Source organism: Podarcis melisellensis (genome assembly GCF_964234715.1).
Source record: "Podarcis melisellensis genome assembly, chromosome: Z".
Lineage (NCBI taxonomy): Eukaryota > Metazoa > Chordata > Lepidosauria > Squamata > Lacertidae > Podarcis > Podarcis melisellensis.
This window is the reverse complement of record NC_138547.1, coordinates 9,137,764-9,165,365: the sequence shown is the minus strand read 5'-3', so window position 1 is coordinate 9,165,365 and position 27,602 is coordinate 9,137,764. Positions and strand designations below refer to the sequence as shown.

At 44.3% G+C, this 27,602-nt stretch overlaps 2 protein-coding genes across 14 annotated transcripts in view; one reads left to right on the top strand and one right to left on the bottom strand.

Annotated features, from left to right (window-relative positions):
* SLC31A2 (solute carrier family 31 member 2) overlaps positions 1-27,602 on the bottom strand; it is a 766,698-nt gene that overhangs the window by 285,099 nt on the left and 453,997 nt on the right. The window lies entirely within an intron of this gene.
* Positions 1-27,602, top strand: part of CACNA1B (calcium voltage-gated channel subunit alpha1 B) — a 331,532-nt gene that overhangs the window by 130,451 nt on the left and 173,479 nt on the right. For all 13 annotated transcript variants that reach the window (XM_081896241.1, XM_081896248.1, XM_081896247.1 and 10 more), the window contains exon 7: positions 13,931-14,034. In XM_081896241.1, coding sequence (XP_081752367.1) covers positions 13,931-14,034 — 104 coding nt within the window. The remainder of the gene's footprint in view (positions 1-13,930; positions 14,035-27,602) is intronic.

Genomic DNA, 27,602 nt, shown 5'->3' with positions numbered 1-27,602 from the left:
AGAAAACTTGGCTCTTTCTCTGAACACTGAAGTTGCCAAAGTTTTAAGCGGAGGATGCCAGAAATTATCCTCTAGTAAAAAATGTCACTGTGGACCTAGCTATTGGGAGTCCTATTAAAAAACAAGCAATGGGGAAGAAACACTCAGATTATTGCTCAGGCCAATTTTAGGGAACAAAGACAGCAAGGAGCAAATCCTGTAATGAAAGGCTTTGTACACAGACCTGCCTCTGTGCCAAAAGGGAAACAATTCCCCAGGAAGAATGCTAAACATAAGGAACAACCCAGAAGCCTATAATAACTACCGGGTCAGGGACCTGCCCTGCACCTGCACTCATCCTACTTCAAGTACAACATCTCATGCTAGGGGGAACTAATTTAAAAGATTTTACCACCACAGCATAAGAAGCTGTTTTATAAGTCAAAGTCTTGGTTCCATCCAGCTCAGTAGTAGCAACAGCTTTTCAGGATTTCAGACAGGAGTCCTATTCTCAGCACTGTGTAAAGATTTCAGGGGTTGATCCTGGGCCCTTTTGTGTGCAAGGCAATTGCTCTACCACTGAGCTATGGCCCTTTCTACAATAAATATGTGGCAATAACTGCTAGCTTAAATGCATTTTGGAGGGGATTAGACCACTGTCCCCCAATCTGCATCACTCTGAATGTTTTTATTCATTCATTTATTGTGCTTGCAGAGTCTTTTATCCCAATGCACCCAAGGCAATTTACAGTTTTAAAGTTTGGAAACAGACAAGTGACTTCAGATGTGGAGTAACAAGAGCCCTCTCCAGTTGACTGGAAAGTGATGGCAGAAGTTCTGTGGCCTGGGCCTTCCTGCTCCTGTGTTCTCTCAGGGCAGACAGGTCTTAAGCAGCTGCAGGGGAGTTGCAGATGGGGCTGCCCCAACACATCTCTCAGGCCCTTGACATCTCTTCAGGAGTAGATGGTTAGGCACTCAGTTTCATCTGCCTTCCCTCAGATCACATGGCTAAGATCATAAGAGCTTTGCCAGGTCAGATCAAAGGCCCACCAAGTCCAACATCTTATACTCACAGTACCCAACCAGATGCCTATGGAAAGCCTGCAAGTAGGATCTGAGTTCAACAGTACACTCTTCCCACTTATGACTCTTGGTAACTGGTATTCAGAGATATATTGCCACTGACAGTAGAGGCAGAATATAGCCTCCATGAATTTGTCTAACCTACCTCTAGACCATTGAAGCTGGTGGCCATCACTACCTCAGCTGAGAGTGAACTCCATAGTTTGACTACCTATCTTAAGATCTTTCTTAAGCAGACCCAGAACAGGTTTGGCTGCAGCACCCTGCATTTCTGACCATTGGCTGTGGTGGCCAGGGCTGGCAAAGACAGGAGTCTACCTGGAAGGCTAGAGCCCAGAGAAGCCTAGGCTAGACATATTCATGGTTATGCACAATGATAGCCACGTGGAATTATCCAGGTTCAAAGGTGGCGTGCTGCTTACTGGCTACCAGTTTCTGGGCGCAACAGCAAGAGAGAGTATTTGCCTCCATGTCATATCCTTTGGCTTCATGGATACCTCTGGTTAGCCACTGTATCAGGAGAACTTTTTGCAGCCTGATTGGCCACATTCCCTTCTGGGCAACCTTCTAGGACCCACATGCCCATGTTGGGTGGGGACACAGGCTAAAAGTGGGCAGGGCAACGCATGTAAATTGTACCTTTCTACAATAGGCTGTTTCTACACTCATTGACATCTCCCTTTCTGCCCTCCATGTAGGGAAGCATGTAGCAGGATCAGAGGTCCAAGGGCACATTATTCCAGCTGGGCAAAAGCTCTGAGGGGGTTTGCAAAGCAGGGCAGATGAGAGGTCTGGCTGGGAAGAGTATGTGGCCTGGGCAGAGTCCTGAGGGCTAGAAAGAGAGGGCTACAGGGCCACACCCAGTTCTTGGGCCTGAGGTGCCCTACCCCCAGAAAAAAATGTAAGGATCTTTTAGTTCTACCCTGCAGGCAACTTCTTATGTATTTACGTTCTAAAGTACAAAGAAGGGTGTTGATTCCTCACCTCAGATGGAGTAACAGCTGCTTGTTATTTGCACTTAAAAATAAATAAAAAATTAACACCTGGGAAGTTCCCAGCATGCATGGTGATTTCTGGATTTACTTCTGTGTGGAGTTCAACTGGGATGTTACTTCTTTGTATATGCCAGGTCTGTGTGTGTGTACCCCAGAGCTATGTGTGGGAATAAGCTGAAATAAATAATGTGTAAATAGCTTTGCTAATTAGCAGAAGTGGCAAACAAGCCTGCAAAAGCTCTGAAGCTCACAAGCGGGACAGAGCTCTTCCTACTTTTGATTCCCAGCACCTGGTATTCACAGGCATACACCAATTGTTGCAAGCATATAAGGGATACCTGTTGCCCACTCAAAATGTGTCCAAGAATCGACAGACACAGCAGTGGAGAAAAAGAAGGCAAAGTTTATTGCTGAGCAATAAAGACCCAGTGGAATGTTTTCCAAAGCCTGGGCCCTGAAGCCCTTGTGCATCGGGTTTTTATACCTGAGTACAATCAGCATAAAACATGACATATTCATATATTGCAGCAAAATCAAACCAATGAACGGGCACAAGCTCTTCCTCTGCCCATGTAAAGAATACTTCTGCTTTTCTCAGATGGTGCGTCAATTTGCCCTTTACCCTAATTTTCAGCAATAAAGAGGAAAAGAAACCTATTTGACTGTTAAAACCTGAATAACCCGCACCATCTGCTATCTGCTTAGAACATTGCATTCTGGCTGACTGCTTTTTCCTGTTCCCCAACTCACCCCCCTCTCGTGAGCCCAAGAAGCCGCCTGGAGTAGGTTTCCTATAGAAAAATGCCAACACATCATATTTATTGTTTCCTTCAAGCACAATAGCAGGGCAGAGAGAGAAATAGGGCAGAGGGCAACTTTTGGATTTTTAAGATTTAAGCACTTTTGCACTGCTGAAGCTTTAGTGATTCAAACATCATTAGGATACATGGATAAAAAAAAAATCACCTTTAGGATATATGCTTATATATGGATATATGATTATATAGAAATCATAAAGGTAAAATTCTTCCAGGTGGTCTTGCCACACAATCTTTGGGGATAAGAGTGGGGATAAGAGTGCGTTTTCAGTATATCTGAAGGAGCGTCTCCTCCCCCATCGTTCTGCCCGGACACTGAGGTCCAGCTCCGAGGGCCTTCTGGCAGTTCCCTCACTGCGAGAGGCCAAGTTACAGGGAACCAGGCAGAGGGCCTTCTCAGTAGTGGCGCCCGCCCTGTGGAACGCCCTCCCACCAGATGTCAAAGCGATAAACATCTACCTGACATTCAGAAGACATCTGAAGGCAGCCCTGTTCAGGGAAGTTTTTAATATGTGACATTTTAGTGTATCTTTTATCTTTGTTGGAAGCCGCCCAGAGTGGCTGGGGAAACCCAGCCAGATGGTCGGGGTACAAATAATAAATTATTATAATATTATTATTATTTTCACTTTCCCTCCAATGCATCTGATGTGACTAGTGGTGCTGATCAAGGTCACAGGTTCGATCCCCTTACAGTCCTCCATTGCAAGGGGTTGGACTAGATGATCCTTGGGGTTCCTTCCAACTCTACAATTCTATGATTCTATGAAGTGAATTGTCTGTTCACTGGAAAGCTGAACAACCTCAGAGAACCTTGTCTAGCTCTCTCTAAGTCAGAGGCTATCTTAAAAACAGCAAAAAAATTACCATTGGGTCAAGTAGATTATTTGATATAACAGTGACCGTTGAACAGAGAACCTTTGTCTTTTGGTGCTCTCTGGATGTTCTGGGGTGGAGCACATTTCTGTTATTGGGCAGGATCTCCTCCATCAGTCACAGAGCTAGAAGGAAATGATGTTGTGGAGGGCACGGTTTGCCTCATACTGGCGTTGTATGGCTGTGCTGCTCTCTGAGGTGGTGAACATCGCATGTGAGTGTCTGAAGGCAGTTGAAAGATGGATGGTAATTAACAGATTGAGGTTGACTCCCAACAAGACAGAAGTACTGTTTTTGGGAGGCAGAGGGTGGACAGTTGTGGGGGACATCCTGGCCCTGAATGAGGTAACTGTGCCTCTAAAGGACCAGGTGAGACCCTACCTTCCCATGCACTGTCTTGCCAGAGTGGTACGTGCTCTGGCAATCTTCCACTTAGATTCCACTGTATGTGGGGCTACCTTTGAAGGTGACTTGGAAACTCCAACTAATCCAGAATGCAGCTGCCAAACTGGTGACAGTGAGCGGCTGCCAGAGCCATGTAACACCAGTCTTAAAGGATCTACACTGGCTCACGGTATGTTTCTGAGCACAATTCAAAGTGTTGGTGCTGACCTGTAAAGCCCTAAACAGCCTCGGCCCAGTATACCTAAAGGAGCATCTCCACCCCCATCGTTCTGGCTCGACACTGAGGTCCAGCTCCAAGGGCCTTCTGGCAGTTCCCTCACTGCAAGAAGTGAGGTTACAAGGAACCAGGCAGAGGGCCTTCTCGGTAGTGGCACCCGCCCTGTGGAACACCCTCCCACCAGATGTCAAAGAGAACAACAACTATCAGACTTTTAGAAGACATCTGAAGGCAGCCCTGTATTGACAAAAATTTTATGCGTCTGTGAATAAGTTCTTCCTTTTCTCCATCCTGAATCTTCCAATATCTTTTTTTTTTTTTATAATAATATTTTTATTTGCTTTTTTCCAAGGTCAGATACATCGTCAGTTATTCAACAAAGGCAGTTTTACAGAAAGAAAAAGAAAAAGATTATAAGCAAAAAAGAGATCTTACTTTACAAAACAATTTTTCATGATCTACTGGACTTCCCCACATCTTCCACCCCCTGCATCTTTTTCAATAAAATAAAGTTACAGCAAATTAATACCTTGTTTCCTGTGTTTTGTACTTTCCTCAATTGTATATTAGGTTTAGGGGAAATATTGTTAGTTCACAATTCCAACAGTCCTCAATATAGAAACTTTACCCTAGACTTTAGTCATTTCATCATCAGAACTTAAATTCAGCAATATCAAAAATTTGAAATCTGAAGCTTGTTGTCTAAAAACTTAACAAATTCTCAACATTCACATAACTTATAATGTTTTTGTAAATAGTCCTTAAATTTTTTCCAGTCCTCTTCCACTGCCTCTTCTCCCAGGTCTCGGATTCTGCCAGTCATTTCGGCCAGTTCCATATAGTCCATCAGCTGCGTATGCCACTCTTCCAGCGTGGGTAGCTCCTGTACCTTCCAATATTTAGCCAATAGAATTCTTGCTGCTGTAGTTGCATATAAAAAGAAAGTTCTATCCTTCTTTGTCACTCTCTGGCCCACAATGCCCAGGAGAAAGGCCTCTGGTTTCTTAGTAAAGGTATACTTAAATACCTTTTTCAACTCATTATAAACCATTTCCCAGAATGCCTTCACCTTCGGGCATGTCCACCAGAGGTGAAAGAACGTTCCTTCAGCTTCCTTACACTTCCAACACCTTTTATCAGACAAATGGTAAATCTTTGCAAGTTTGACTGGGGTCATGTACCACCTATATATCATTTTCATAATGTTTTCTTTCAAGGCACTACATGCCGTGAATTTCATATCGGTGTTCCATAACCTTTCCCAGTCTTCAAACATGATGTTGTAACCAATGTCTTGAGCCCATTTAATCATAGCTGATTTAACTAACTCATCTTGTGTATTCCATTTAAGCAGCAAGTTATACATTCTTGAGAGCACTTTCGTCTTAGGTTCAAGTAGTTCTGTCTCTAATTTTGATTTTTCCACCTGGAAACCAATCTTTTTATCTTTTTTAAACATCTCTTGAATTTGGGCATAGAGAAACCAGTCTCGCACCTTGTCCTTTATTTTTTCTAAACTCTGCAGCTTCCAATTATCTCCAACTTTTTCTATTATCTCACAATATTTAGCCCAACCACTCTCCATGTTAAGTACTTTGGTGGTCTTCGCCTCCGTTGGTGACAACCACCTCGGTGTCTTATTTTCAAATAAGTCCTTGTATCTAGTCCAGACATTAAACAAAGCTTTCCTGACAATATGGCTCTTGAACAATTTATGTACCTTTACCTTGTCGTACCACAAATATGCATGCCATCCAAAAGCATTGTTAAACCCTTCCAGATCTAGGACATCAGTGTTTTCTAGTAGAAACCAATCCTTCAGCCAGCAGAAGGATGCTGCCTCATAGTATAACCTTAAGTCCGGCAGGGCAAACCCCCCTCTTTCTTTAGCATCTGTTAGTATTTTAAGTTTTATCCGGGGCCTTTTGCCCTGCCAGACAAATTTCGTAATGTCCTTCTGCCACTTTCCAAAACACTCCACTCTATCCACGATCTGCAGGGTTTGAAACAAGAATAACATCTTTGGCAATACATTCATCTTTACAGCTGCAATTCTTCCCGACAAGGTAAGTTTTAGTCTTGACCAGATTTCTAAATCCTTTTTAATTTCAATCCAGCATTTTTCATAATTATCTTTGAATAAATTCAAATTTTTCCCAGTCAAATTCACCCCCAGGTATTTCACTTTTTTAGCCACATTTAACTCCGTTTCTTTCTGAAACTCATCTATTTCTAAAGAAGTCAGATTTTTCGCCAAAACCTTTGTTTTTTGTTTGTTCAACTTGAATCCTGCCACCTGACCAAACTCATAAATTAATTCTAAAGCTCTTTTAGTACTAGATTCTGGCTCCTGTAGTGTTAAAACCAAATCATCTGCAAAGGCCTTCAACTTGTATTGTTTACCTCCGACCTGTATTCCTTGTACCTCCCGATCCTTCCTAATCAAGTTCAGCAATACCTCCAGGACCGAAATAAATAGCAGGGGTGATAGGGGGCACCCCTGTCGTGTTCCTTTTTCAATTCTGAACTCTTCTGTCACCACATTATTCACTATCAATTTAGCTTTTTGCTCTGAATAGATTGCTTCTATACCATTTTGAAACGCCCCTCCCACTCCCATCCCTTCCAAATTTCTCTTCATAAATTTCCAAGATATATTGTCAAAGGCCTTCTCTGCATCTATAAAAATTAATACAGCTCTTGTGTTCAAATTTGTCTGTAGTAGCTCCAGAACATCTATAATGTTCCTAGTGTTGTCAGACAGATGTCTACCAGGGAGAAAGCCTGCTTGGTCTTTATGAATTACTTCATTCAGAACTTTTTTAAATCTACTTGCCAGAATGTCAGCAAAAATTTTATAATCCACATTCAGGAGTGAAATAGGACGATAATTCTTGAGTTGAGTCTTTTCAGATTCCAATTTTGGTATCAAAGTGATGAATGCTTCTTTCCACGATTCCGGAGCCCCCTTCCCCTCCATAATTTGGTTACACACCTCCACTAATGGTTGAATCAAATAATCTTTTAAAACCTTGTAATATTTGGAGGTGAGTCCATCTGGGCCTGGGGATTTCCCCAATTGCATGTTCTGAATGGCACTTTCTATTTCCTGCTGTGTTATTCTGTAATTCAGGGTTGTTTGTTTATCTTGGGATAATTTTTTCAATCCGTTACTTTTTAAAAATTGAATAATCTCCTCCTCCGCCTGTGGACCTTGAGTAAACAGTTTTTTGAAATATCTCTGGAAACACTTTCTAATTTCTTCTGGTTTCTGAATACTTTCTCCATCAACCTCCAAGTTGGTAATAGAATTCAATTTGTGTCTCTTTTTCAGCTGCCATGCTAATAATTTTCCACATTTGTTTGCTGATTCAAAAGATCTTTGTTTCATTTGTTTAATTTTCCATTCTACTTCTTGGTTTATCAATTTGGCATATTGTGCTTGATGGAACTTAATTTCTCTTAACACTTCTTTTGACTTTGGGTTAAGTCTAAGTCTTTTTTCACCCTCTCGTATCTTCTCTAAAATCTTATCTCTTTTCCCATTCCAGAGTTTTTTCTTAATAGAATTTTGTTGAATCAGAAACCCCCTCATTACAGCTTTGCTTGCGTCCCAGATTGTTCTCTTGTCCACCGGGGTATTCATATTGATTTCAAAATAATCCTTCAACGTTTTTTGGGCCTTCTTCACAATCTCCTGATCTCTGAACAAAGTGTCATTCATTCTCCATCTGAAGGATCCAGCTGGCACAAGTCTCAGATCCATTTTCAATGCGTTATGGTCGGAGCAGGTTTTAGGGCAGATCTCTATTTTTTTTGTCTTAGGGGCCAGCCCTCTAGTTATCCAAATTTGGTCAATTCTTGTCCATGATAGGTGAGCCTCAGAAAAGAAAGTCCCTTCTTTACCTAGTGGGTTTTTGGTCCTCCAAATGTCGATCAAGTCCATATTGTCTGTCAGTTCAAAAAAAGATTTAGGTAGTCTGCCATCTTTAGTCAAATTTTGGTTTTGTGACTTATCCATATGTGTAGAGACGACTCCATTCATATCTCCCATCAAAATGATGTTAGTGTAGTCTATATGATCCAACATTATCTCATGCAGCTTTTTGTAAAATTCCGCTTTCCCCTCATTTGGTGCATATACTCCTACTATCAAAAATTTTTCTCCTTGTGTTTGGATTTCAATCGCCAAAATTCTTCCTTGTTCATCTTTAAATATCAACTTTGGTGCTAGGTTCTCTTTTGCATAAATCACTACTCCTCTTTTCTTAACTTTGTCTGAGGAAACAAATTCTTGGCCTAATTTTTTGTTAATTAAAACTCTCCTATGGAGCCTAGTCACATGTGTTTCTTGTAGGCATATGATGTCCAATTGTTCCTTTCTCAATATGTGAAAAATCTTTTTCCTTTTCTCAGGGGAATTTGCACCATGAATGTTCCAACTAAATAGCTGCAGAGACATCTTGAATCAAATTGTTAGCCAGTAGGAGTGTCTTTCTTGCTGTCAAGATCTGGAGGTAATGCACCAGGCGGAGGTGGTGGCCAGGCACCTGCTACTCCTTTCCGAAGGTCCTCCCCGTAGTCGTTCAAAAATTTTTCTTGGTCTTCTGCTGATCTAATTCTCACTTTTTTCCCTTTAATGCTGAAGGATAGTCCTTGAGGGAATTCCCACCTATAAGGGATTGTGTTGTTTCTCAGTAGGCTTGCGAGGTCTTTATATGCAATTCTTAAATCCAACAGCTGTTTCGGAATGTCTCTGAAGATTTCTGCAGTTCTTCCCTGAATCACCAATGTATTTTTAAAATGAAGGCCGAGTATGTTATCTTTTTCTTGCTTAGATCTCAAAATGACCAAGCAATCTCTTGGTTTGTCCTTCTTTGCTACTCTTCCCAGCCTGAAGGCGGTGACAATTTTAAAGTCCTTGTCTTCTGCGATACCCCAGAACTTTGATATTTCTGCCGTCAGGTAGCTGATCAAATCTTCTTTCTCAAGTTCTGGTATATTCCTAATCCTAAGGTTGCTTTCCCGGTTTTTCAATTCTGCCATGGACAGGTAGGCTTGCTGTTCATTAAGCTGTCTGCTCAGTGGTCTTACTTCTCCTCTTACTTCCTCTATCCTCTTTTTATTTTGGTCTGCCTTTAAATTTGCTTCTTCGGCTAATTTACGATTTTCTGCTGTTGTTGCCTGCAAATTTCCAATGGCCTCTAAATTTTTAGAAACTTGGTCAGTCAATTTGTTGATTGTGGCTGTCACCTGATCAAACTTAGAGGCCTGCTCATCTGCCTTTTTATTTAACGCTGCCAGCTGTTCCAAAATTTCCTTAGATACAGGATCTAGTCCTCCTGCAGCCATGTCCCGAAAAGCTGGCTGTTTAATTTCTCCTTCTTGCAGACCTGTAACTATTGGAACTGATGATCTGCGAGGCTGCACCGGCAAGGTTGTTTGTATTAGCTCAGATTGTTTTGCTTTTTTGGCAGCTCTTGTTTTTGCGGCTCCACTCATTCCACAGCTGTCCATGTAGCAAGGTCAAATTGTAAATCCCATGGGAAAGACAAACCGAAAGGTAAACATCCAGGCAGAAGCTTTACAAAAAACCCTGCAGTTCCCAGAGACTATATATTCCACAATCCAGTAGGGGGAGCTTCCCAAAAGTTAAGAGAAAACAAAAGTGAAAAGTTTCCACCATTAAATTCCCCTCTTTAAAAGTTCCAAAAAGTTCCAAAAGTTAAAGAAAAACCGAAAACCAAGGGGTAGAACCTTCAAAAGTTCATTTAAACTAGCAGAGAGTACGTGTTCTTTACAGTGGTGCATGCACAGTTCCTTATTTGTAACCACAAAAGTAGCCCCAAAGTAACTTTAAAGTCTTATATACAGTTACCGCAGTCTGATGATTTTTGTATCCAGACAGCCCGAGAGCTGTTTTGAAACTTTGTAATCCACACAAAAGAGAAAGGAAGAGGTTGCTGCCTATATCCTCTTGTAAAAAAGAAATTCTCAACTTTTCTTAACTTTCCATGCACTTTAATTCGAATTTGCAAGGTGTACTCCAACTTCTTAAAAGTCCCTCTCAGCGCTTCAGATTTATAGCTCTTTGCTTGGTGTTTAAACAGAGCCGGAAGACGGACTTCCTTTTTAACGTCTCCCGCTTTCAGCCAAATTTCAGAAATTTAGAGTCCCAAATCTCAAAAACCTTACTCACGAGTAAGTTGATTCCAATCGAATGTTCAAGGAAGAAAGGTCAGCGCTCATCAGCAGCAGCCGCGCGGCTTCACTCCCGCGGAAAGAGCGATGAACTCACAGCACCGCTACCCCCTCCACGTTCCGGAGCCCCTTACGGGGTCCCTTCTTCGTTTCCGAGGTCGCTCTTGGTGCCCGCCGAGTCCCACGACCACAGGCTCACTCTACCTGTGGTTTTTCTTAACGGGTCTCCGCTTTGCCGTAGCGGACGACCCTTTTCCGCGGAGCCCCTCTTCACAGCGCGAAGAGGACCGCCATTGCTGTTTCGCGCCGCCTCCGGAAGTCTCCCCTTACAGTCCTCCATTGCAAGGGGTTGGACTAGATGATCCTTGGGGTTCCTTCCAACTCTACAATTCTATGATTCTATGAAGTGAATTGTCTGTTCACTGGAAAGCTGAACAACCTCAGAGAACCTTGTCTAGCTCTCTCTAAGTCAGAGGCTATCTTAAAAACAGCAAAAAAATTACCATTGGGTCAAGTAGATTATTTGATATAACAGTGACCGTTGAACAGAGAACCTTTGTCTTTTGGTGCTCTCTGGATGTTCTGGGGTGGAGCACATTTCTGTTATTGGGCAGGATCTCCTCCATCAGTCACAGAGCTAGAAGGAAATGATGTTGTGGAGGGCACGGTTTGCCTCATACTGGCGTTGTATGGCTGTGCTGCTCTCTGAGGTGGTGAACATCGCATGTGAGTGTCTGAAGGCAGTTGAAAGATGGATGGTAATTAACAGATTGAGGTTGACTCCCAACAAGACAGAAGTACTGTTTTTGGGAGGCAGAGGGTGGACAGTTGTGGGGGACATCCTGGCCCTGAATGAGGTAACTGTGCCTCTAAAGGACCAGGTGAGACCCTACCTTCCCATGCACTGTCTTGCCAGAGTGGTACGTGCTCTGGCAATCTTCCACTTAGATTCCACTGTATGTGGGGCTACCTTTGAAGGTGACTTGGAAACTCCAACTAATCCAGAATGCAGCTGCCAAACTGGTGACAGTGAGCGGCTGCCAGAGCCATGTAACACCAGTCTTAAAGGATCTACACTGGCTCACGGTATGTTTCTGAGCACAATTCAAAGTGTTGGTGCTGACCTGTAAAGCCCTAAACAGCCTCGGCCCAGTATACCTAAAGGAGCATCTCCACCCCCATCGTTCTGGCTCGACACTGAGGTCCAGCTCCAAGGGCCTTCTGGCAGTTCCCTCACTGCAAGAAGTGAGGTTACAAGGAACCAGGCAGAGGGCCTTCTCGGTAGTGGCACCCGCCCTGTGGAACACCCTCCCACCAGATGTCAAAGAGAACAACAACTATCAGACTTTTAGAAGACATCTGAAGGCAGCCCTGTATTGACAAAAATTTTATGCGTCTGTGAATAAGTTCTTCCTTTTCTCCATCCTGAATCTTCCAATATCTGTTTCAGTGGATGGCCTTGCATTCTAGTATTATGGCAGAGTGACAAAAAGCACATATCTCTTAACCTTCACCATGCCATTCATACTTTTACAGACCCCTGCCATGTCACCTATTACTCACATTTCTCTCCTCATGGGAGAGTTGCTCCATCCCTGATTTTACCTTGGAGCACCAGCTCCTCATAGTGGAATCAGCTTTTGGCCATCACAGGACTGTGTTTGACTGGTGGTAGTGTGTGGATCATGGCAAGAAATTAGATGGCCAGCATTGAGTGAGCTCCAGTACAGCAATTATTTTTCTTAATAGAATGTTTGTTCTTAAGCAGCAAGGTGATATGCAAAATCAATGGGATGTATGTAACTCTTAAATGCATGATGTAATCCCCCCCCCCCATGCAATGCAGATGTCCGGAGCCTCCCAAGTGTTTTACAATGTGAAACACCATCAGAGCATTGAAAGTATTTCCATTTTCCATCTCCATTGTATCTGATTAGTTCTGTGGTTGGGTTGGGAGTTGAGTGACATAAACAAGTCACCCAAGCATTAAACCATTAAAGTATTTTAAGGGAAGGCATAAAAATTGATTTTGCTTCATGGCTCCCAGCCCTTAGTGAATGAGACAGGAGTCAGCACAAGATCCCTTATCCATCACCCTCTAATGGGGTGAGGATGGAAGCTGGTCCTTAGAACCATAAGGTTGCCGCCAACTATGTGCTGCTCACGGTTGACCTACTGAAATGTCCCTCGGTGAGTCATGGCCATCAATTCCAGTGGGTCTACTCTGAGCAGGAGTAATATTGACTACTGCTCACAGAGATTGAGAGGGACCTTGGAAATAATCTGATCCAGCTAGGAGGCAGATAGAGAAGTCTGGAGGGCTGTTATTCAGCCATCAAGCCTGAGGTTGTTCACCCATGGTGTGGGCACCCATCTTTCTCAAGAGACAAAAGAGTGTACCTCCAGGCGTGAGGTCTAAATGCTGCATTAGAAGCACTGAAGCAATTTCTGTGGGAGGCAAGCCTTGGCAGTGTGTATGTATGGAGGTCCTGAGCTGCCCAGACAACAAGACGCCCCTCTCAACTTCACTGATGTGGTCCCAAGGAGATCAGAGCAATATGTTTGGCACCAGCTTAACTGCAGGAGTTGCTGGAAGGGAGTGAACAAGGCCTTAGGATTCCACGCTGAATTTGTGTAGGGTTTACTCCTTAGCTTTTTCTTCTCCCGAATATGTCCCACAAGGCGGTGGAGGTTTAGAGTTAGAGTTTTCCTTCTCCTAGATGGGCTACCGTCCCATGTTCATGAGCCCCATCTGCCTCTCACTTCCCTCTATAGCACGTACAAAAACTGCCTTCTTGACCACTGGACCGACTATTGCTCCCGTCCTCTCAATCTGGGGGAGCCTGGGAAGTCCCCTGATGTAACAAGTAGTGAAGTGCAGGGCTTTTTTTCAGCTGGAACTCACCAGAACTGAGTTCCAGCACCTCTTTGGTGCATTCCAGCACCTATTTGTTGTGTACCAGCAGCTGTATAGTGGCAAGGTGCCCAGAGCTGCGTGTCGGAGTCTTTGGGCTGCATGCCGCTCATGGCTTTGTGTTGGAGGCTGTGGGGCGGCATGTTGGAGTCGACATTGAAATGTGGCTGCAGTGATGCTGGCAGTGGGGTGATTGAGCGGAGAAGCGTTCCTGCCCCCAAAGCGTTGTTTCCCCCCCCCTAAAGCTCAACACCTTTGGCTCTGTCAAAAAAACCTGAGCGTTCCTGTACCTCATTTTCTCGGGGGGGGGGGGGAAGCACTGCTGTAGTGTAGTATTAAAAAAAAACAGTACAAAAGAAATCATTGGTTCATTGTATGCTGGACATGTGGGTTTGGATTAAAGTCTCTTTCTCCTCTTCCTCTTTTCTCTGTCTTTCTCCAGACTAACGATGCCGCAGGGAATATGTGGAACTGGCTTTACTTCATCCCGCTCATCATCATCGGCTCTTTCTTCATGCTCAACTTGGTCCTTGGTGTCCTATCAGGGTAAGGACCCAGTTTCTTTCCCACTAACGATAAGAGGGAGAAGGTAGGGAGCTGTCTTATATCGAGTCAGACCACCAGGTCCACTTATCACAGTATTGCCAGCACAGGCTGGCAGTGGCTCTCCAGGGTCTCTTGCAGCCTGACTTGGATATGCCAGCGATTGAACCTGGAAGCTTCTCCATGCAAGGCAAAAGCTTTACCTCTGTGCTCACACACAGGAAGCTATATTATACTGTAATACCATCGGTCCATTTTTATTTATTTATTTGCTTATTGGTAATCCACACTTTCCTTAAAAAAACAACACCACACACATCAGGGTGGTGTGCAACTTTTTTTTTTTTATTGCCTGAAGAAAATTATACAGAAAGCAAAACGAAGAAGCCTAAATGAACATTGCCTTCTACTGATAAGAAATAATAATAACTATTACAATAATGAAAATACACTTACTTCCCCTTTTGAACTTCTGTTCTGGTTACAATATATTACTATTCTATAAGAATCTATTATATTCCTTGCTGTCCCATATATTATTTTATTTCCCAAATTCAACCTAACCCTCCCCTCCTCTCCACTGCTTCCCTTCACCTGTGCGAGATCTTCCCATCATCATATTTTTTTCCTAGTTGCTTTAACAAAATAGAATAACATGCAAGCTGTTAAATTATAATTACTTCTTTTGTCCTTACACGCTTAACAACTGCCTATTAAGAGTTCTGCTGTGCAGCTTACAAAAATAAAATCAGCATAAAAACATCAATAAAAATTGATTGGTTAAAAAAGAGAAATAAAGAAAATAGATTGCAAAGGCCTGTCTAAAGAATATATTTTCAAAGGGCATCTGAAAAAAAAGGAGGGGTGGCTTGCAGCTCTTTCTGGTTGCAGGTGAACAGGAAGGTTGAAGTGCCGCCAAAGAGGAGAAGGTCTAAAGGGCTCTTTTAAGTGAGCCCACAGCCTTAGGATGTGCTCTATCAAGCCAGTACCTGGAACCAACTCAGTTATGCAGGATTCCATTTCCGCTACAGCTCTTTCCAGTTGCATAGTAAATATTTGGAATCAGGTGAAGTCTATGGAGGAGAAGGCTCTCAAGTACCCAGTTGGCCTGGGGGTGGAGAAGGAAAAAGATATAAGGCTGGAAAAATCAAGAGTGGGATTCAGATCCCCCCCCCTTTTTAATGCATGTCGGACAAGTAAATAATGCTCAGTTGATTAATCCATTGAGCGTTCGTTGACAATGAATTGGATCTGTATGTGCCTGCATTTGCGAAAAGGAACCAGAGGATGATCCAAGTGAACTGTGTGTGTGTGGGGGGGGGGAGGGAGGCCACTGGTGTTGTTCTGTAATTCAAGAGTTCACGCCGTGCTCTAGTAGCCAGGGTCTGTGGCAGATAGGAATGAATGAATCTGCCTGTTTCCCTTTCTCTCAGTCTCTTGATTTTCCAGACTTTTAGTTTGGTTCACTGCATTTCTTCCTCATTTTGCAATTAAATGAAAAGGTCTTAAGTTTCACCAGCATTTTGGTGCAAATTTCTCTTGTTATACAGAATTTTGCATCCAGTTTTGGGTTTTGTCTAATATGGTGCATTTCTGATCTGTCATTCACTAATGCAGTGGTGGGGAAGCCTTTTCACCCTCTGGGTGCTGCTGGACTGCATCTCCCATCAGCTTTGGCTATTGGCTGTGACGGCTGGGGCTGATGGGAGTTGGAGTTCAATCACAAACTAAACAACTCAGTATGTGGTTTACGAAAATTCATTTAAAATATTGTATGACATTTCAATACCTCCTTTTACACGAAATCTTTAATAATATATACAAGTGCCAAAATAATCATGACATGCACAACTCAGTATCTCAAAGCCAAACGGTCCAAATATTCCTGAAATAAGTCTAGGAGAACAACTCTCTATGTGTATACTTGTGCTGGTTGCGATCCCAATGGAACTCCGGCACATACACATGGGAGATGTTCAGCAGCATCTGGAGGGCCAAAGGTTCCTCCACCCCAGGTTAATGTGTGTATCTTTAGTCATGCATTCCCCTAGTATGTATATTTTTGCATGCATTATTTGGTTGGGGAACATCATCACAAAGTTTGGAGATTTCATGATAGCCATCTTCAAATAGCTAAAGGGCTGTCCCACGGAAGATGGAGCAAGCTTGTTTTCTCCTGCTCTGGAGGGTAGAACCTGAAACAATGGATTCAAGTTACAGGAAAGGAGACTCAGATTAAGCATTAGGAAAAACTTTCTGACAGTAAGAGCTGTTTGACAGTGGAACAGGCTCCCTTGGGAGCTGGTGGACTCTCCTTTCTTGGAGGTTTTTAAGCAGAAGTTGGGTGGTCATTTGTCATGGATAGTGCAACTGATATTCCTGCATCGCAGGGGGTTGGACTAGATGACCATTGCGGTCCCTTCTAACTCTACAATACTATGATTCATCTGTCCTAGCCATTTTACACAGTATGATACCATTTTGAACAGTCATGGTTGCTCCCCAAAATCCTGGGCAACTGTAGTTTGCTAAGGGTGTTGAGGGTTGTTAGGAAACCCCCTATTTCCTCCCACAGAGACCTACGATTCCCAGCATTTCCTGGGAATGGGGATTGATTGCTAAACCATTCTGGGAATTGTAGCTATGGGTGAACACTTTTAAACAAACTACAGCTCCCAGGTTTCTTTGGGGGAAGCCATGGCTGCTTAAAGTAGAATGATGCTGCTTTAAATATATAGTGGCAGAGGGGCCTTAGATAGGTTCACATTAAAATCCTAATCGAATCAAATTCATCTTCTATCTCTAGTGGTGACGGTGGCAGAATCTCTAAGTGCCTGATTGATTGAGCCAGGGCCTGGTCCTTCCTGAGATAAGTGCCAGCTATTAGTGAGTTCTAGCATCCAGGCTAGCAGGGTCTCTTTTTTCTAGATGCAACCAGGAAGCTGAACTAACCTCTCTTCTTTTCTCAACATGGGTTCGGATATTGTGCATGGATAACCAGCATGGTGCCCTCCAGGTTTTGGGCCACAGATCCCATATTCCCTGACAGTTGGCTACACTCCCTGGGGATGATCGTAGCTTTAGTTCAACAATGGCTGGCCACAGGTTCCCCACCCCTGGGGAAGCTGCCCCAAAGACACAGATGTGGTATGGTTGCATCCAGTCTCAGCTTTTCAGTGCACATTCTTGTACACAGCTATTTTTCATGAAGTGATAAAACTGTCATGATATCTCAACTTCACACCCTCCTGCAGTCTTTCTACTCACTGAGATGTGTCTAATAATAATAATAATAATAATAATAATAATAATAATAATAATAATTTATACCCCACCCATCTGGCTGAGTTTCCCCAGCCACTCTGGGCAGCTCCCAATCAAGTGTTAAAAACAATACAGCTTTAAATATTAAAAACTTCCCTAAACAGGGCTGCCTTCAGATCTCTTTTAAAGATAGGATAGCTGCTTATTTCCTTCACATCTGAAGGGAGGGTGTTCCACAGGGCGGGCGCCACTACGAAGAAGGTCCTCTGTCTGGTTCCCTGTAACCTCACTTCTCGCAATGAGGGCACCGCCAGAAGGCCCTCGGTGCTGGATCTCAGCGTTGAACTCTGATAATGCCTCTTGCTTGCCTAGATGGAGGATAGAGGGGTGGCAAGAGAATGTATGTAGAAACTAGCCTAATGTACAATGCTGAAGTTTACATTCATTGCTCCATTCACTTTTACTTCTGGCCCTGTCCTACCACTGGCATGTTCCTCCCCCCCAACGATTATCCTGAAAGGAATGCAGCCCTTGAGCTGAATAATGTTCCCCACTCTTACTGTGCATTATTTTCGCAAATAGACCACTCTACATTATTTTCTGAGCTTCAGAAATGAGTAATGACCTAAGGTAATGTTTGCATCCTGCACTTAGGTCTATAGTGTTCCTAAAACAGATTTATAATTAACCTCCCTCATCTCTATTCATTTCAACATCATAAACAAGACCTATGTTTCTCCCTCTGTTTCCTGGAACATAATTACTAACTAACAAGCATCATCCAGTGACCCATCCCGTCTGAGGCGCTGTTCTTTGTTTTCATCGTACTGAGATACAGGGCACTTTGACCTTGTTATGCTGATGGTGGGTGGTGGAAGTGGTAAGAGCGGGATGGAAAGTAGCAAAAAGCAGAAGTAAAGTTGGGCGAGGGGAAATGTGGCTCAAATGAGAGACAAAAGGTGACCTTAACCTATGTTTTTAAGTATCTGTGACGCAGGTATCCCCAAATATTTTCAGTCTGAACATACAGTTCCTACTGCTTTATTTAATAAACGTCCCCCATCTAACTCATTAGGCAGAGAACTTGACTTGCCAACTAATTTACTGCTTCTGCTTCTCTGCCTTTAGCAGCAGTTTGTCATGAAAATAAAATATGCATCATGGAAAAGTTTTCCTAACAGCAGTATAGAGAATGCAGACAAAGTGTCCCCTATCAAATGCCTATGTGTCAAGATGCTGTTAAAGGCACTGGAACACAGCTAGTAAAAACAAGCAGGCAACCATATAAACTGGGGTTGTGCACACCCCCCCATACTCTGATCTGATAGAGGACCCAATCTGGCAGTTTGGATTGGTCTCAATTTGACATTGGCTGATCCAACCTAGAACTGGTCCCCAAACTGATTCAGGGGTCAGTCCTAATGCTCAATTAGTGTCTTAAACCCTATTGATAAACATGTGGCCAGGAGGGGTGGGAGAAGAAGGAGAGGCTGTTTCTCCTTCCCCTTCTCCTGACTGCAATACAGAGAGCAGGACTGAACCTAAGTTGGGGATTCAGTCCTCAGTTTTGCTACGCATGCATGTTGCCTACCTGGAAATAGGCATATGCAACCAAAATGAAGTGCAGGGCTGTTTGAAAGCCCTTTTGCACACTGTTTCATGGTACTCTTTGCAGAGGCTGTCACCTGCCTCATCTCCCACACCCCTGTTGCCTGTATGCCAGCCCTGAATCACTCTGGGAAGGCCAACCCAATTTGGGGTGATCCCAAGCTGTCTCAGCCTGATCTGGCCAAACTGCAAACCAATTCAAATCAGCCCAGATCTGATGCATAGCCCAAACATATACTATCCCCAGGACCTCTCTCAGTGTCCTATCCCGTCCAACATTTCCCAACCCAAATAGGGGGCACACACCCCAGGCCACCTCCATCCTAGACCACCTCCATCCCCACTGCCACCCACAGGTGTGCCCAGGCCACACCACTATGACACCACCTGCAAGTTCGCTGCCTGCCTACCACGTTACCTTCACTGGCTCTCCTCTGCTGCCTCCACCATGACAAGACCGAGGCCCACTGCAGCTGCTTCCATATTTCCAGAAGTGTGGCCCGGCTTCTTTGAGTATGTTTGTGGCTGCAGCAGGCCTCAATGGAGGTCTCACAGCAGCAGCGGCAGAATAGTTGGGACATCTGAGATTTGAAACAGAATCTGAGACGTCCTGCTCAAAGTGGGACAGATGGCAAGTATGTGTCTAGGAGGGGAAACGTTTGTGTGTTCTTGGTGACTTCCTACAATACTCTGTTTTCTTTACCTCCAAAGGAGATTGTCCTAGTGGCTAGGGAATGCTCTCTTGGGATGTGGGGGGATAATTTGTTGGAAAAATGTGTTGAAAAATATTGACTTTGAGGAGTGGTTTGTCAACTTTTGGCTTGCTGGGGAACAGCATCACCAGATTTAGAGAAAGTTGAATTGCAAAGAATAGTTGGGGCTTGGTTTGCATATTGCATATGAAACCTCAAGCTTGGGGGCCAAATGCATCTCTGTCTGGCCCCTGGGACTCTCCCCAGGATAGACCTCTTTTCCAGACCACATCTCTCACCATCCCTGAATGTTTTTGCCTGGCTGGCTTGTGTCCTGGAACTATGCCGATGCCTCTTCCTTGCCTGGATGGAGGATAGAGAAGGATGTGTGAATAAATTTATATTTGTGGTTCCACCTCCTGTTGCTTCTGGACCCACACACCACTGGCATGTGCCTCCCCTCCAGATGACTACCTAGTAGGAAATACAGCCCTCAGGCTGAAAAAGATTCCCCACTCCTCATGTATTTGTTCAGGAAGCATAAATTAGGTAGCTTCTCATGTAAACACAAACCAAATTAATCCCCCCATATCCCTAATTACTCCCACATCAAGTCTCCAGGGAGACAGTCTTTCTCTGTGTATCGTTCTCTGTACAGACCTCCAAATTGCAGCTGCTCTTCACATAAAAACAACTGGATTACATCATTCTTAGCTGGGATTGGACGAGAGGTATTTCCTAGCCTTTCATGCAGTGGAGGCTAGTTTTGTTTGGGGAAATGGGGCAGTGCTTCACCAACCTCAGTCTGTCCTCAACCAGCCCTCACTTGCCTTCCTTCTTGCTTACAACCTGTCCATCGAGTTGCCTTCTTCCTTCATATCTTGGCGCTGTCCCTTGGAGAACCCAGCAGGAAGGAGAATAGGGGGAAAAGTAGAATTAACTGGCTCCACCTGCCATTGGCAGGCATTGAACTTTCATTCATTGGCAGTTTTCAAATTGTGGTGGGATGGCCACCTGTCAGGGATTCTTTAGCTGTGATTGCATTGCAGAGAGTTGGAGTAGATGGCCCTTGATGTTCCTTCCAACCCTACAGTTCTTTGGTTCTGTGAATCTCAAACTGTTTCATATTAATTCTGGTCAACCCATGGTGTGGTGAGAGCAGGTTGAGATGGCCTAAGGTTGCACTTGGAGCAATCCACGCTTGTCAAAATGGTGGCTAGTGGGTGGCCAGGGGCATGGAGAAGAAGATGCACACAGATAGTATGTGTGCATCTCCTACTTTTCTCTGGACGTGTGTGTGTGTGTGTGTGTGTGTGTAAGGAATGTAAGATGGCACTTTAAAAGAACTCTGTTTGCAAACAGTATGTGTCTATTTGAAATGGCAATATGAAGCACTGGCACTGAGAACTTCATTCCCAGCTTCGGCCTATTCAAACTTCTGATTTCTCACCTTCACCATTATCATTTTTGCCAGCCAAGTGTTCTCCTGGCACACCTATCCCTTCTCAGCAGCTGCTTTTGTGTTGGAGAAGAAAGGCATTTCCCTTCTCCTTGTCTCCAGTATGAATAATTCAGCAGCTGTAGAGTAGCCCTTTGTTCTCCCAGCAGGACTTTCATGTGAGATGCCCAAAGGCTGATGTACGTAAGATGGCAGGGCCAAGGCTGTCCTGCTGAGCCCTGTGAAGGCAGGCCCAGGCAGCAGTCCCTCATGGCAATTGACATGACCTGATGCTTTAGCTTCCCTCACCTCAAAAGGGGACCCTCAGGTGGGGTGGCCAAAGCATGTGTGTTTCTTTCACCATCCAGCCTTGTTGAGAGAGAGAGAGAGAGAACTCCAAGGGGACTAGGACCTTGCATTTGGTTTTCAAGTGATGCTTTCACAAATCCACCAGTCAAAAGCCAAATGGACTTGAAATTAAAGGTTAGGCACTGTCTTGGGAGGGTATTTCAAACTGGGTTTCCACCCATTAGGTTTATGTGTGTGACCTCTTCCAATGCATAAAAATATGAGACGGACTTGACCCTTCTTACCCCAGTATCCTGCTCTCACAGTGGCCAACCAGATGCCTGTGGAAAACCCATAAGCTGTACATGAGCACAACAGCACTCTGCCCACATGTGATTCCCAGAAACTTGTGTTCAGAGGCATAATTTCTCTGAGGCAGAGCACAGCCATCATGGCTAGTAGCTGTTTATAGCCTCCTTCTCCATGATTTTGTCCCATTCTCTTTTTAAGCCTTCCAGAGCGGTGGCCATTACTGTTTCTGGTGGGAGGGAGTTCCACAGTTTAACTATGTGATGCATGAAGAAATACTCTTTAAATGTTCTGAATCTTCCAGTATTCAGCATCAATGGATACCCATGAGTTCTACTGTTATGAGAGAGAAGGAAAAAAACAAAACACTTTTCTCTATTAATTTTTTTCATGCCATGCATAATTTTATATATTTCTGTCATGCCACCACTTACTCACATTTTCTCTAAAGTAAAAAGTCCCAAATACTGCAGCCTTTCCTCATAGGGGAGTTGCTCCAGCCCCTTGATCAATTTTGGCTACCCTTTTCTGAACCCACAGTAGCAAGAACCAAACCCTCCTCAGGCCACACCTCTCATCAGCCCTGTTCCACACTCTTCTCAAGTGCTTTTACTTTGCCAAAATGCATCCCTGACAAGCAATGATGCCTCTTCCTTGCCTGGATAGAGAGTCATGTGTGTAGAAACCTTTGTCTTTTGTGTGGCTGGATTGTAGCCTTCTGTGCAGAGGTCAGTGTCACACCTGTTTCTCCACCCATTTTTTTGCCTCTATACCTGACCACCTCTGGCATGCAGAAATTTTCCTATGAGGTGATGTGGGCCTTGAGCTGAAAACATTTGCTCACCATTGATCTATGCAGATTGATGCAACTGGAATAAGCTCTTCCTCTCCTCCCATACCCTCCAAATCTTGCCCTGGGTTTTCCCAAGCAAAGAGAGCACAGGTGCATTGGGCGGAAGTTAAAGCTCAGATTTCCTTTTAGTTGCATCAAAACAGCTGGAATTGCAAAGCATCTGCTCATCGCTGGAGTCCCAGGAGGAATTGCACAATACAAAGGATGGGCTATGGTAGGGGAAGATGAAATGTATAGCTCCGAAACCTGAGAATGAATACTCCACCCGCTTCCTGCCCAGACGGAGGATTATATTTTCATGAATGTGACAAACTGTTAATGCTTGAGCTGAAGCAAAGCAAGAGGAGCATTAACTCAGGCCAATTCTGGGTGTGTGTGTGTTGTACCATCAGGGGCATTTAAAAAAATCATATTGATCTACATTTGTCGGGTGCCAGAATGGCTTAGCAATCCAGTGTGTGCCATAGAATGCCAAGCATCTTCCAACAGTCGCCTGCAGCAAATGCCAGTCAGTGTTGTGTTAGAAAGAATGGGGATGGCATTATTAAACTCTGGAATTGGCTCTCACAAGGAACAGTGAAGGCCACCAAATTGGACAGCTTTAAAATAGGATCAGGGAGGATAAGGCTATCGGTGGCTATTGAGACTGATAGCCAGTGCTATTTTTCTAGAAAACGAGGTGCCGGAACTCACCATGAACACCTCTCTTGTTCTCTTAGAATGGCAATGGTACCCAACTGAGAGGTTCCAGAACTGAGTTCCAGTGAGGTGAGTTCCGGCTGAAAAAAAAAAGCCATGCTGATAGCTATGCTCTATTTCCACTGTTAGAGATGGCAATGCTTCTGAATAGCAGATGCTGGAAACTGCAGGAAGGTAGAGGGTGGTTGTGTTCAGGTCCTGCTTATGGGTTCCCCTTGACCATCTGGTTGGGCCCTCTGAAAACAGAATTTTGGAATAGATGGACCACTGCCCTGCCGGGCTCTTCTTATGCTCCTATGATTATAACTTGGTGTTCGAACACATGCATACCTGGCGTCTCCAGTTAAAAGGTAGCAGGGTAAAGCAGGGGGCAGAGAAGACATTCAATGTGGTTTGCATTTTAGTGATAAACTACCCAATTCATACTTCTCGAACCAAGACACAAAACCAAAATAGTTATCCTTTGAAATTAACACTCCTCTGGATTTTATGATGTAGTCCACTAACCAAACAATGTGTACAAAAATGCATATATTTGGGGAAAATGTGTACCCAATTGCACATTAGTGTGTGGTTCCCAGATTTTTTTCAATGAATCCAGGGACACTTTTTTTTTTAAGCTGAGTAGCAACAGGGAGTCAGTAGTGGGGATGGTGAGGCAAAAGACCCTGGGCCCAAGCACACATGCATATTGTATAAAGGTGCAAAGCCCTTCTTTCACACCCTGTGAAACATAAATGCAGAGTTTTTTAAAAAACTGGGCAACGGCCGCCCGCCCACAACTCCCGAGCCTCCCGCGATCAATCAAAACAAAGGGGGAAAGGGCAGGAGATCACATAAGACACATCATATGCGCACAAGACACATCATATGGGGACTTCTGGTGAGGACAAATGGCGGGCGCCACCGCAGCGAGCAGCTCCTGAAGCCAGCCAGAGACAACCGCGCCACCAGGCTGGCTCTGGGCTACTGAGACTGCCGCTACCACGTTTCCTGGGGAGAGATTTGCAAATCTGGGGACATTCCAGGGATGGAATTTGTCCGGGGACAGATTTGCAAATCTGGGGACTGTCCCCAGAAGCTGGGGATGTCTGGTAACCCTCCATTAGTGAAAATAACACAACAATTCATTTTGCTAGGGAAAACTGATTGAGACAGAGAGAGAGAGAGAATATAACTCAAACCTCATATGAAAGGGGTGTATTTTTGGACAAATCTGTACTAAAATGGTCATGAATGGATTCAAGCTGATTTTTTTTGTTTTTTGTTTTTGTTAAATGTACCAATTGCTCATGAAATGTGCAGCACTGCAGCTGAGCCTGGAAAAATGAGAAATTGAGGGAAACAGAAATGGACAGGTACACACATTCCTAGCTCAGGTTGTCTGACTATAGTCTCCATTTCCCCCAATGCTTCTCTCTTCCTATTGAAACAGCTGGCTCTTAGGGATGGGGAGATGTGTCAGGGCTCATCTACATTTCTACTTGTCCCACCACTTTCCTAGGGAAACCCTCTCTTTACTTCCGAATCAGAGCAAATGTCAATCGGGTTTTCTGCAGATTGAGGTTTGCTCCAATTCAGTGGTAAATAGTGGGTTTTCCCAAGGAAAACAGTGGGTCAAGCAAAACACCAGGCAGAAAGCCTTCTTGGTAGTGGTGCTCTCCTTGTGGAGCACCCTCCTTTCAGATGTCAAGGAAATAAAGAACTCCATAACTTTTAGAAGACATCTGAAGGCAACTCTGTATTGGGAAGTTTTGAATGCTTAATATTTTACTTTGTTCTATATATGCTGTAAGCCGCTCAGAGTGGGTGGGGTATAAATAATAATAATAATAATAATAATAATAATAATAATAAACACTTCTTGGACCCATGCTTTCTAGGTGGGACAGAGGAATGCTGATTGATTTGGAATGATTGGAAGGGTGCATGTATGGGGGGGTGGAATGTATAGCACTCGATTTCTTGCATGGGCTTAACAGTCTTTTGTTTTGGTAAGTGATGTATACATTTTGTTAAATGAGATCAGAAAAACTTTTTAAAAGAATATGGGTGACTAAAAGATTATCTTTGGGTAGGCTTGCTGAAATAAAATAGAGTGCTACATCGGGTTACAGATGCTTCAGGTTACAGACTCCGCTAACCCAGAATAGTACCTCAGGTTAAGAACTTTGCTTCAGGATGAGAACAGAAATCGTGTGGCGGCAGCAGCGGGAGGCCCCATTAGCTAAAGTGGTACCTCAGATTAAGAACAGTTTCAGGTTAAGAACAGACCTCTGGAACGAATTAAGTTCTTAACCTGAGGTACCACTGAATACCTCTGATTTAAAATGTAGGCTGGTCCATTAGGGCATATGTGGCACATCACCTACCAAGCCCAGCCTGCCCTCAGTCTGGCTCCACAAGCCTAACTTCTTCCTTATGACCAGTTCAAAGGTGTGTGCATAGAATGTCAGGTCCCTCCTCCTTTGCAGGGCAGTAAGGAGGAGGATGGAAATAAAAGGCTCTGCCTGCCATTGGCTCTGACTCTACGTACTATTGGCCTCCACTGCCTTCCACCCTATTAGTCCCAATGAGCACCAGCCTGTGCTGCCAATACATGCTTTATTCGGAGGCATAGTTGGAGATTGGTGAAACTGGACCCTGCCAAGGATTCCAGAGGTGTGCGCGCAAAAAGTCACCATTGGAGATTGACAGGGAGAGGAGGTGACACTAGACCCCTTTTGGATGTTGCAGGAACCCTTTTGACCTGGCGGGAGGACTTTCAAAATACAAGTCTGTGCCTGCTAGGAAACTGGAAGTGCCACTGCTCTGCCCCTCCCCTGTCCCTGTCCCTGCCACCTTTCAATCAAAGCTAGTGAGTTGGCAAAGGTCAGCAATCATGGGTCAGGAAAGGCTGCTAGCAACAATGAGCCCAAACAACAAATGCTTCCTCTGTCCCCACAAGCATCTCAGGAGGAGGTGGGAGGGCAGAGGCTAGGCAGGAGCGTCCCCTGCTCCTACTGACCAGGATCGTGGCTGACTCTGGGTGGGGTGCCCTCTCTCAAAGCCCACCCCACTCACAGGATACTGGTGCTCTTAGCACAAGAAATGCAGGGCCAGGTAGAAAGAGAGCAAGCACCCGCCGAAGCCTGCTGAGGGTTTTCCTCTGTCCTGGATCTGGCGCCATCTAGGCCAGGGGAACCCTGAGCCTGATTAAGCCTGGCAGTGGGCTACCAAGGTACATTGCTGCCCACAGTGCTCCTTTCCAAACCAGGAGGAATAGGAGGAGGAGTGGATCTTGCTGTTCTTTCCTGCCAGGGGTGCCTCAACTGGAAGTGGACATATTCCATTTGCTGCCCTTGCCTGAGCTCATGAAAGGGCTCATGTCTTCACATGTCCTGCCAGTTCCTCACTCTCCCCCCTCCACACTTGTTACATGGCCATTTAAATCACTAATTACGGCAACCATTTACTGTTAAATATCATTTCATAGGCAAGTGTAACCCTGTGCACAATGCAACCAGGACTTCCTAAATATTATTATTATTATTATTATTATTATTATTATTATTATTATTATTATTATTTAATACCCCGCCAATCTGGCTGGGCTTCCCCAGCCACTCTGGGCGGCTTCCAAAAATATATATTAAAATACTCTAATACATCAAACACTAAAAGCTTCCCTGAACAGGGCTGCCTTCAGATGTCTTCTAAAAGTCTGGTAGTTGTTGTTCTCTTTGACATCTGGTGGGAGGGCGTTCCACAGGGAGGGCGCCACTACCAAGAAGACCCTCTGCCTGGTTCCCCGTAACTTGGCTTCTCGCAGTGAGGGAACAGCCAGAAGGCCCTCGGAGCTGGACCTCAGTGTCCGGGCAGAACGATGGAGGTGGAAGTGGAGACGCTCCTTCAGGTATACTGGACCAAGGCCGTTTAGGGCTTTAAAGGTCAGCCCCAACACTTTGAATTGTGCTCGGAAACATGACATACTGGCTCTGACGGACTGGCAGAGGGCAGGGCAGCCTTGGTCAGGAAGAAAGGGGAAGTGGAGTGGAGCACAAAGAAGTCTTGGTTGTTTTTATATTTTAAAAATGCTTTGTGCATCCATGTTTAATCTTGCCCCTTTCTAGAATTTATTTATTGCTCTGTGTTTTTCTTTTTGTAAATCTCCCAAAGAATAAAACAAAACAAAACTGGGATTAAGGGGTTTCTCAGGACGATGAAGCGCCTGTGTGTGTGTGCTGTGTCCCGTTGGTGTAGTAGTGGTGACAATCACCCTTCTTCAGATAGAACACACGCAAACATGGTAGGCTGAGGAGGGTCAGTTGTGGGGAGAGTGAGAAATGCCCCTATTTCATCTGAGGAATGTTAGGGGGGTTGGGAATTTCCTCCACCACCGGCTCTGCACCCCCATTTGGGGCTCTAAGCCCTTTTTTTT